The sequence below is a fragment of the Megalobrama amblycephala genome, linkage group LG8, assembly GCF_018812025.1.
Source record: "Megalobrama amblycephala isolate DHTTF-2021 linkage group LG8, ASM1881202v1, whole genome shotgun sequence".
Lineage (NCBI taxonomy): Eukaryota > Metazoa > Chordata > Actinopteri > Cypriniformes > Xenocyprididae > Megalobrama > Megalobrama amblycephala.
In genome coordinates this window covers 33796746-33808651 of record NC_063051.1, presented here as the reverse complement: position 1 = coordinate 33808651, position 11906 = coordinate 33796746, and the positions used below count along the sequence as shown (strand labels likewise).

Sequence of the window (11906 nt, the reverse complement as noted above, 5' to 3'; positions counted from 1 at the left end):
TTAACAAAATTACAGCTAGATTAGATAGTACCAAGTTAAGCTGCGCGTGACAAACGCTGCCATTGTGAAAGCACAATGGGTGCGTGCTGCTCCAGCGCTGTTTGTTCAGCTCATAATGATTTTTTTTTCTTTTTGATCTATTGAAAATAAAACACTTTACTGTGTGCATCAGTATACTTTATTTTTACCTTGATATGTTTGGGTGGAGTGGCCTCCTCAATATTTTTTTCATGTTGCTGTTTCAGAGCTTGTGTAGAAACTTTTGGCAAATTTTCTCCTCCAATTACCATCACTTTAACAGGGTAAAAGACAGAATGAGGAAAAATAATTAGTTATGAGGTAAATCACCATTTTCTCACAATTTATTATTTAAAATAAATAATTCTGCAAAGCACTACCTTTCTCATCATAATGATCCCCAAAACTTGAGGCCACACTCTGATGAACATTCTGGTCAAGGGAAACCTAACATGAAAACAGTGACACTTCAGTAGGTCTTCATAATTTAAGACCTAATTTAAGGTTTTCTAGAAAACTGTATTAGGTTTGATATCCTATCTTGTGTGGATATACCTGAGCATTTGAGGTGCTACTTTCTTTAACACTGCTTCGTACCATCACCTCTGATGAGCTCACCACCTGCTATTAAGACAGAGAACATCTGTTGTAAAACAAACATACACAATATGCAACTCACTCCTGCTAGTATGCATAACCAACAGCATAGCACTGCTCAATGCCTAGTGATATGAAAATTAAACATTGTGGAATCAGTCAGGTGTTTACTGCATGCACAACTGGTAATTGCCAAAAAGTGGATTTAGTAACATTGCAAACTGTACTCTTTCATCAAGTCTTATTTAAGTCTATGAATGTGTTTTTGTGGAATCGAGTGTGTGTTGTGGATCCCATTGTTCTCGTTTGCTCTTTGCTGTACCTGTCTCTGCTGGTAGTGGTATTGTGTAACTGTGCTTTGGGATGCAGAAGAGGAACTGAGCTCATGGCTTTCAAACTGTTTCTTCACGCTGGCCAGTCCGCCTGGCAGAGAGCACGGCTCAGAGCTGTCCATGACCTTATAACACATAATAAATTGCTCAGACACATTCATAAATATAGATATACATGATTCTCCTTGCAGAACCTGATTTCACCAAGTGCAACATTCCAATCAACCATTTGAGCGACATGTCAAGTTTAGGCTTACAACCAGGGTTAGGTGCTTCCACATCAGTGTTATTCACCTAGCATTTTCCTCTGATTTTAGTGCTATCTTATGGGTAGGGTTAGGTTTAGGGGTAGGGATATGGTAATGATTAAATTTTCAGAATGTTGGTCCAGGATCAACAAAATATGTTGACCCAGGAACGTGTCCAACTTGGCAAAATCAGGATGTACATTCTCCTCTAGGGGGCACTACAAGGTTGAAAACAAAGTCTTAATCTCCTCTTTTCTTAGAACCGAAACACAAATGATCATTTAATGAATCATATCATTATTCGTTATTCTTAATAATTTATTATTCAATTATGCAATAGCAAACAATCAAAACATATTTGATATTTAATTTCCAACCACTGGGATTTCACAATGGGCGGACTACCTTCCAGAACCTTCCAGACTGAACTACAAATTGACACCATTACTGCGGGGTTATTATCATTACCTAAAACCATAAAAAAAATCAATTACTTGAAATAAAATATAAAAAAAATTAAACTTTTATAATTTATTTCAGCTAGTTGCCAAGGAAATATTTCTCATTTTCGTTTAGTTTAAATTAAAGTACTAAACTAAGTCGAAATAAACTAAAACTTAAAAACTACACAGACATATTTAAAAAAAAAATAACGATAATCACAAAACAACAAATTTACTAAAACTTTAACTGAAATTAAAATGAAAACTGAAAATATAAAATTTTATTAAAATATTAACAAAAACTATAATAGTATATCAATGATACTAAAACAGCAGTTTTTTTAAATACAGCTCTATAAAATACAAGCAACTGATGAAATGTTTTTCCATGATTGTAGGTGGTTAGTACACAAACAGATTTATTTACAGATCTAGCCTGTTTCTCTTTATCTGTTTAGGACTCATGTCATACTCCACTTCATCCAGTAACTGGCTTCTCAATTTATTTAATGCAACTCAAATTCCCACTTTGATGTTTATAATGTTTATTTTATGCATCTATTATGTATTACATAGCCAATAAGTGCTGCACGCTTACATGGGCTAAAAGGAAATTTCACAGAATTGTATTAAACAGGAAGTGGAAGGCCTTAGACGGGAAATAAGAAATCTTACAGATATATGAGTCTGTAGGGTAGCTTATGTTCATGTGTGTGTGTGTGTTCATGCTGGTAAATACCACAGATGGGCTTCTCTCCTCCTTGGTAGCGGCAGCTTGGTATAGGGCCAGTCTCTGCTTGAGAGGCAAGGTCTCAGTCTCACCGTCAGCGTGTGTCTCTCCTGATTGTGAAACACCTGCGCTGCCTGCAGCTGAAACACACAAACACTCAGGTTGCACCATGTACATCATTCGATATTAAACCTGAAACTGTAACATAAATAGATGCATTTCTATACCCTGACTCAGGCCTCATGATTGGTTCAGGGAAACTCATCTGTCATATTTTAAGAGTAAATTTAGCCAGACAAAGCCAAACTGACAACAGGGATGTATTGTGACAGCTAATGCTGACTCTCTCTCTCTGTCTCTCAGTCTATAGATGGCTCTAGTGACAAGATGAGGAATGATGTCATAAAGCATGCACGTCGTTCACATCAATCACTGTTTTCAAAGTTTGATCATCCAAGCCATCACCACTTCCAGATCTGGTAAGGGTTGTACACATATAAGGTCATTTACACATATTGCTAATGATGCACAATATAATGTTACCATATAGGCTATGTCAGTAACAATATTAGGATTTCTTTCTTAATTTATTGGTATCTGTCAATAATGGATATTCATTTCAGAGTCATTTCAGACTGATTTAAAATATTTTTTATAACACCACAATAATCTTTAGCAGAAATTAAAAATTAAAATGGTATTTCATATGTTTTTTTATAAAGTTTACTTGAAGCATTTAAAACTTTTGTATTTTTTCTTGTTTTATTTTTCTATTTTTTTTTACACATCATGGTGTAGAATTTTAATATTGGCCATTTATGGGCCATGGCATGAAAATTAATTATTGGCTTGTCAGTATCAGCCAGAATTTTAATATCGGTGGTTGATGTACATGGTTGCTGTAAAATGCTCATGAAAATGTCATTTTGGTTCTTATTAGCTCATAATACTGTAGCATGTATTCATAGAAATTCCTTTCATATTAAATATTTGTAAAATAGCTTTAAAATAATTTAAATCTTCGTTCAAGAAGTCACTTAACACATGTAAGAACACAATAAACACAAAACTGTATGTCATGATGAATTATGAATGAAATGTCACAACATTCTAGACAGACACATACTACACTCTTAGAAGAAAAGCTTCTATATGCGTAGAACCTTAAAGAGTTCTGTCAGACGCTTCATATATAGAACCTTTTAGGGGTTTCCATCATGGGATTATTTTAGCTATTTAGTTATTAATTCATTAAATTTTATGAATTACACAGCTCATAAACATACTTTATCACTAGAAAAAAAATTAAATAACCTGATAAACATGAAAGTATTATGCATCATTTAAGACATTCCTCTTTATATAGAACCTTTTTGGCATAAAGGGTTCTTTAAAACTGAGTCAAGAACCCTAGGGTTCCATATAGAACCCCACTGTTCTGTAGTGTAACTCTTTTAATAGTTGCACATTTTAAATGCTTCACTGAATATTTGAATTCTGTCCATAACTGTTAAAAATAAGAGCCACTGGAGGATGTACTGCAATGCTATTCGCGGATTATTTCAAGCCAGATCTTTGTACTGTGTCACACAACCACACTGCTTTTCTTGCATCAGTAAAGCATGACCGTATCACCATGTGACCAAGATATGTTCCCTGAACCGTTAATTTTAGCAGAGCAGTTATTCAGAGCATGCCAGTGTAAAGCTAGCCAGCAGAGGGAGAGAGATGATTCAGATCCAGAATAAGCAGGCTTTAGTAGCTGTTGAACAGAAACTCTACACCTAAGGGTATCTGACACTTTTCAAACACAGAGACGATGTGGGATCACGCACTCGTTTGTCATTATGGTAAGAGAAAGACATCAGCGGGGAGGATGGACGATGCAAGGCTCAACATTCCAGAAAACCTCCAAGTATCTAGAACCGCAGGGGCTGGCGGCATTCGAGACTATTGCACATTACCATGACGTGAAGTAACCACAGTACTGAGAGCAATTAAAGAAGACTTATTTTAAACCAAGGCCCGTTAGTTTCATATTTCAGAGCGAGAAAGAGAGAGTGAGGTGCACCAGGAAGAGTGACTTCCTAAAATGCAAAGCCAAGGAAATCTTTATATCGGTCACTTGTCCATCGTTCATATTTCTACTTCTCTAATAATACAGTATTATCTGCCTTTCTCTGTCACCTATGACAACGAGAAATAGCCATTAGTGTAGATTGACGGCTTTTTTGTTATTTAGATAAATTACTGCTTTGGTTTTGGTTCAGTATTAGCATTCTATAAATGTGTTAGACGTCTACTAAATGTACTGTATGATTAAACTGCGTATTAATACACGTATGTGTTAGCATTATGTCAGTAGGCCTGTAATATTCTAGACTCTAGTCTATGGAATGCAGCAGTAGCTTACAGGCTAAATTCAGAAAGTCCAGTCTTTGGGACTCTATTCTGAGACACTCATGGAGTGAGTCGACATATATGAGACTCAATGTCTTAAAGCAGCCAAAATGCTCATTAGGATAAAGACAATTCATACAGTCAACATGTTTCACTCATCTCATTTTCCATTTTTCTTCACATAATTGTTCATATAACTTTAAATCCAGTAATCACAGTTTTCTTTAAATACATTAAACTGTTACTATTGTACAATGAAAAGCAGGATGAGTTTAGAATTGCTAAAACCCAAAACCCCAAAAATAGGCCAGTGAACAAGGTATTGGAAAATTGCTCGGTTTATAGATAACAAAAGAACCCTTTTGTTACTTTCTGTTCACATAAATACTCGTCAATATTCATTTTGTTCAACTCAATTATGATGTAACAATACGCCATGTGTCCTCTTCATGCATTGTTAATGAGCGCTCTCGAAACACGTGCAAGCGCGCCACTAACCTGGAAATATATGTCACTTATTCAGTTCATCTCAACCCAATTTACCATTTAAAAAAAAATTGAGATTATTGTCAAATGATGAATTATTGAGTAGCACTGATTACTATAATTCATGATCAAAATTGGTTAAATTATCTTCCAAATGAACAACAAACACGTACAACAGACTTCTACAGTACATCAGAAACCACTTCTGTCGAACCACACTCACCTATAGTGGTCTGACGTTTCCTCTCGGTTCCTCAACGATACTAAAGTGTCACCTGGACACCAGATCCCACCTGGAGATCCCTAGACACCCAGCGTCCGTGTGTGAAAGTCTGAGTGTATGTTTGGAGACCAGCTCCAGTCTACTGTCCGGTTCACCTCAGAGTGATGGAGGGCAGAGACAGCTGGTTGTATTTTAGAGGCCCCTACCATTACCCTCCTCCTCTTTAAAAGATTGCCAGTCTGCTTGGCCTTTTTTTAGATAAGCTACTCAACATGCCCTTAACCTGAAGTCACAGAGTGACAGACAGACAGACACACTGAGGGGGAGAGGCACCCTGCTGTCTGAGAGATTTTAGGGTCATTCATCCTTGGCTTTAATAAAATGCACTAACATCCAATTTCATGTCTTTTAATTTGCATAATTATTAAAAGAATAGTTCATCAAAATACAGTTCTCTCTTTTTAATTTTCCTAAAATCTACAAGTAAATCTTTTTCATACAATTACAGCTCATAGTGACCACAGCTGTAAAGCTCCAAAAATCACACAAAAAATACATAAATGTATCATTAAAGTAGTCCATACAACACATAGTCTTCTGAAGCCATTATATTGATTTGTGTGAGGAACAGCTCGCTGATAATCTCAATAAACTAAAGAACCACTGAGACCGGATAATTGAGAGGAAGATAATCAGTGAATAATGATTTAAATTTTGGACTGTTACTTTTAAAGACTTGGAATATAGAGCACAAGTCATATGGACTACCTCTATTCTGTTATGTTTTTTGAGCCTAACAGACATGGAAACTATGAAAGTTGTATGGGAAATTCTTCGAAAATTTTCCTTTTGTGTTCCATGGAAAAAACAACGTTTGGAACAACATGAGGGTTAATAAATGATGAACGCAATTTTCAATGACAGAGAACTTTTTCCATTTGAAGGGGATCACAGGAGGTGACAGCGACTTCACAGCTATGGTTAATATAATGCGTTTACATCTGTTTGTATGTGTTGCCGTCAGGCTCAGAAAATAGCGAGGATTTTGGTCACTCAAAGTGACAGAAATGGAAAAAAACAATTTCAATATAACAATTTCAATATAAAAAAATCCTCATTTACAGACAGTAGAGAACTGTATAATCTAACAGAGGGACCAGCCAATTATTTGAAATAATTCTACAAAATTTTAAATAATTTCATATATATATATAAAACATTTTTAAAACTTATATATTTTATTATTTATTACATTTAAAATAATGATAGCTGAGCATCTGTTTAATTTTTTTATTTGATGTCGTAATTGTTCAGATGAAATAGAATTTTTGGCCAAATTGATGCTGTGTGCTTTTTATATGGTTAGAAAATTATTCTCTTATAAATATTGGAATGCAAACCTAATGTTGGTCTCTTTTTAAAGAATACACTCAGCATATTATTGCTGAAGTGAATGTGTAAAAAAGTTATAGAAGTTTTAATTTACTGTAAAGCAAATGTACTGTACCAAACAGTATTTATTTTATACAAAATTTATATTTTAATAAATAATTTTTCACCTTAGAAATGCTAAGGCATATGTATAACCAAGTTGATATCACAAAAATTGAAGTTCCTATGAGATTTTGTTTAGGCGCTGTACCAAAAATAGCCACCACTGAAATTTGTCACAATATCACAAAACACTCACCAAATATGTCAAACTTGAGTCTCAGACCTTTCCAACAGTTTGTTTTAAAAAAAAGATTAGAAAAAGTTTTGATTATGAAATACATTTTGTAATATGAAACATGACACCGCACACTACAGGGAGGATCCCGCTAAAAGGAATTCAAGTACTGTTTCCATGGTAAAACAATGTCCAATTTCAAAATGGTTTTCACAGGATGAATACTGAGGGTGTAAGCTTTCAAATGATACCTAATTTATGATAATTAATAAAATATGTGATAAGAAAAAATGCAATAAAAAAGAGTGCCAAGCGTCCCGCTACTTGGGATAGCTAAGGGGTTAATAAAAAGAGAGAAAGTGTAGAGAAAGAAAGTGGGAGACTGAGGAAAAAATATTGTAATGATATAATCATAGCAATCAGAATTTCCTCCTTTGCTCCTGGACAGCACTAAAGCCATGCATCAGAAGTGTCAAATGATACCAGATACCAACACTCAAGAGAATGCAGGGATGAACATCAACATTTCCAGAGTAGGATATGAACGTGTGAATGTGGACTGGTCATAAACAAGGTTATCTATTTCAAAGACAAGCTGAAAGCCCGATTTAAAGAATGAAAGAGGGATAACAAAAGAGAGACACATGTAGACACTGACCATACACAAATCAGCTCACCTGTCAAACAATCCTATTAAATTACACAGGCCTCCCACTAGCATACTATTGTCACTGAATTTCAAAACATACGAGCGTTGTAAAATAAAGTTATAGTAGAGGTACTTTTAAGACTATATCCTGTATCTGATTAAACTCAAAGTAACAGAAATAAGTGCCTTTTAAGAACAAGATTGCAGCAGAAGTCCAAATACATGTACAGTACATACACATACATGCATGCATGAGCACTAAAGCTGAAGTCTGTCATCACAGTTGTCATCATGCGAGACAGCAATGTGTGGTCTTTAAGCATGCCACTTTTACACACACACACTGAACTGTCACAAACATGTAAATCACATAAGAAACAAGAGATCACACATGGTTGAGTGTAAAAGTTCCTGAATCAGACTTTATAGAGCCAAACATAAACATCTTTAAGGTGAATTCAAAAATTCTGGTCTTCAATTTAAAAACACTGAGTTACTGTAGCATAAAAGCCAAAAAATACTCACAGTTTCCAAAGTTTGAATCCTGATTTGACATTTTTTCCCTTACACCACTATATTTGTCTGCAACTCTCCCGCTGGATGAATGTGAACCACTCACTTCCTAGAGAGAGAGAGAGAGAGAGAGAGAGAGGCAGGTGTGGTTAAATAACAATTTCTAGTCCGTGTTTCATTTGCGTTCCACGAGACATTGAACAAAAGTTCAGAACAGAGAGACTGTGTTGAAGCGTGTGTGTGTTTGTTTAGTCTATCATTAACAGTATATCAACAAGACTCAGTTTTGTGTTATATAAGCAAGAGTTCACCTGAAGCTTGAAAGCTGTCACCAGGTCAATAGAAATGGCCTTGAAAGAGGAACATAAATGGGGAAGGAGAGAGTGAACACTGAAATAAATGGCCAACTGTAAAACATATTTGCATAAAAAGAAAAGGAAATATATTTATACAGTACATATTTACAGTATTTCCAGTGTGTACATCATTTTGACATCACTGTCATCGAAAGCAGACATTCTGCCATAACACACAGCTCAAAACTATAAACCAACACTTTACACTGCGTTTGAGTTATCACATTGAGTTTAAGTGAAATAATAGAACATTTTGCAATATTTTAATATTTGATTTATTTTGTTGCAAGTATCTGAACAGTTCAAAGCTGCTAAATTTGCATAGTCCACGCATGCATCAAAAAGAGCTCAGCATGTCTAATCGTCATCACTGGCTGAGCGTTTGCTTTTTGAATTTCAATGACAAACAATTAAACAAACATGTATAATGAAGGTGTCCAACTTTAACATCAGTAAGGAGTTTAGGATGAGCTCACTGGTTGAGTCAACGTTGCTGTGTCAGGTCATGTTTTGATAATGCAGCCACATTCAAATCCAGACTCAAAACATATCTTTTTATCTATGCATTTACTGATTGAGCACTGTGCTATGTCTGATCTGTTTGCACTTTACTTTATACGTGTTATCTTTTTCTTGTTTTCATTTCATTTTTAATGCATTTTATATCAATCTTTTATGTTTCATCTTTTTATTTCTGACTTTTAATGCATTTTAAATCTTGCTGTCTGGTTGAAAGAGCTGGGAAAATTAGGAAGTAAGCATTTGTTATCCCTGGATGGAGCTCTGACAGAGTTTGTCCAGGAAGATTTGTCTGTAAGGGTACTGTTTAAATGCACAGCTATACCTGACAAATATAAATAGTTATCCGTCTGCGTGAGGAAGATCCATTTAGATCCGCTCTGATGGACAACAAAAAACTTCCTAACTCTTCCATCCAGATAACAGTAAAAACAAAGAATTCCGCTATTTCTATTTCTTATGCATTCCATTTTTATCATTATGTATTTGGTTCTTCTTTATGTAAAGCACTTTGAATTACCATTGTGTGTGAAATGTGCTATACAAATAAAATTGCCTTGCCTTGCATAATGTTTTTAAACTTTATAAGGGAATCAACCAAGCTTACAGTTGTCTCTACATATTAGGCTAAGGGGGCGTTTACACTACACCACTACAAACTTTTCATGCGTTATTTACACCTCAACAGCGAACACCAAAATTTCTTAGTTTTTAGTACATCATTGTCATGTAAATGTACCCTAAGATATTATAGATAAAAAGATAATATTTTAAAGGGATAGTTCACCTCAAAATGAAAATTCTGTCATTAATTACTCACCCAATTGTCATTCCAAACCCTTAAGACTTTTGTTCATCTTCGGAACACAAATAAAGATAGTTTTAATGAAATCTGAAGCTTTCTGTCCCTCCATTGACAGTCTACTACTACAATCTACAACTAGCACTTTCAAGCCCCAGAAAGGTAGTAAAGACATCATTAAAGTAATCCATGTGACTCAAGTGGTTTAAACTCAATTTTATGAAGTGACGCAAGTGCTTTGTTTGCGCATAAAACACCACTTTATTTACAAAATATTAATCTCTGACATGCATTCACGAGAGCACCTTGACACATGCGTGTTGTGTTGACACGAGAGCAGACGTTGGACGCGCGTTGGAAAGTGGTAGTTGCGTAGACTGTCAATGGAGGGACAGAAAGCTCTCAGACTCCATTAAAAAGATCTTAATTTGTGTTCTGAAGCTGAACGAAGGTCTTACAGGTTTGGAACGACATGAGGGTGAGTAATTAATGACAGAATGTTTAATTTTTGGCTGAACTAACCCTTTAAATTACACAGGTCTCCTATAGCTATTGTCACTGCATTTCAAATATACGAGCATTGTAAAATAAAATTGGGGTATAGTAGAAGTACTTTTAAGACTATGGTTAAACTCAAATAAATTTAGCAGAATGTCTGAGCTGCTCTTATTGGATGGGAACCAGAAACATAAAAAAAAAAAAAAGACCTTTAAAAGCCTTATAAAAGTAGTCCATATGACTTATTTCAAGTCATATAATAACTGTGAGGAACAGACTGAAATTGAAAATCATGCTTTGAAAATCGTGCTTGATGGCTGTGGTAACAATTGAATTTAACTGTATGGAAAATCATATCCGTGTTCCATGGAAGAAAAAGTCATAGTTTACAAATGACGTGAGGGTAAGTACATAATTTTCTTTTTTCTTTTCTATTAACCCTAAAAAAAAAACATTACACACATCAGCTATACAGACATCACATGATATACATATTACTCACATATACAGTAAAAACTGGATAAAACTCTATTTTCGCTATCTAGTGCTCTCTTTCCTTTACCCCCTCTCTGTCTGTTTTGTTTTACAAAACAATTAGCAAATCAAATCAGAGAGAGAGAAAGAGATCAGCTCTTCTTTAATACTCATGCAGCTGTAGTTCAAAACATCAGGAAGGAAAATCAACACTATCCCACACATGCTAATGCAGACACGCACACATTGATTGTGTCATGTGGAGTCGCATTTCACTATTCAGCTCATCTGGCATAAGACGCACACACAGAGTCTGACAAACACTGAGCCGAGAGGTCAAGGTTCACCCTGCCCAGCAGAGAACAGGTGGTTTCATTTACACACACTGAAAGGCCGAGTTTCACTTTATCAGTTACACGGCAAGTAAATTAAAGGCTAACTACTGTAAATGAATTCTAATAAACAGCCGTGCGTGTAGGTTTCTCATGTTGTCATCAACGTCACAGTGCCGTCAAACACCTTGATTGTGTTTTTAAATGCACCGATATTTTGGCAGAATTTTAGCTGTCAAAAAATGTAGGGTGAATTCAGGTTTTTTCACTTTTCTCAATGGCAAAAATGTCCAACCTGAATTCACCATAGTTACGCAGTTAAAATTTTACCTGGATAAAGATTAAAAGAGCTGTGAGTTAATTCACCTGAACAAACTTCAGATAATGAATGAGATATGATCAGATTCTAGTTATTTGTTTCCTAAATAGTATGCATGTATTTTTGTTTACTCTATCATTCAGGAATGGAGCATGTGGAACGTTTCAATCAAAGGTTGAAAACCAAAGGGATTTACATGTACAGATCTTGCCAATATTGTGTGTCCCTAAGTTTGTCTTTATATCAGATGGTCATATGGTACTTTGATGCATATAATGGTACTAAGTTCATATGGTAT

At 35.1% G+C, this 11906-nt stretch overlaps 1 protein-coding gene across 5 annotated transcripts in view; it reads right to left on the bottom strand.

The window, feature by feature from the left end:
* xirp2a (xin actin binding repeat containing 2a) overlaps positions 1–11906 on the bottom strand; it is a 34727-nt gene that overhangs the window by 11273 nt on the left and 11548 nt on the right. The window contains exons 2-7 of one of the 5 annotated variants that reach the window (XM_048200763.1): positions 8321–8417; positions 2378–2508; positions 938–1072; positions 574–639; positions 399–465; positions 189–292 (exon numbers count right to left, since the gene is read on the bottom strand). In XM_048200763.1, the coding sequence (XP_048056720.1) occupies positions 189–292; positions 399–465; positions 574–639; positions 938–1072; positions 2378–2508; positions 8321–8417 (600 nt within the window). Of the gene's footprint in view, positions 1–188; positions 293–398; positions 466–573; positions 643–937; positions 1073–2377; positions 2509–5477; positions 6972–8320; positions 8418–11906 lie in introns of those variants that run through there. The other 4 variants (XM_048200764.1, XM_048200762.1, XM_048200765.1 and 1 more) reach the window with 4 other exon arrangements.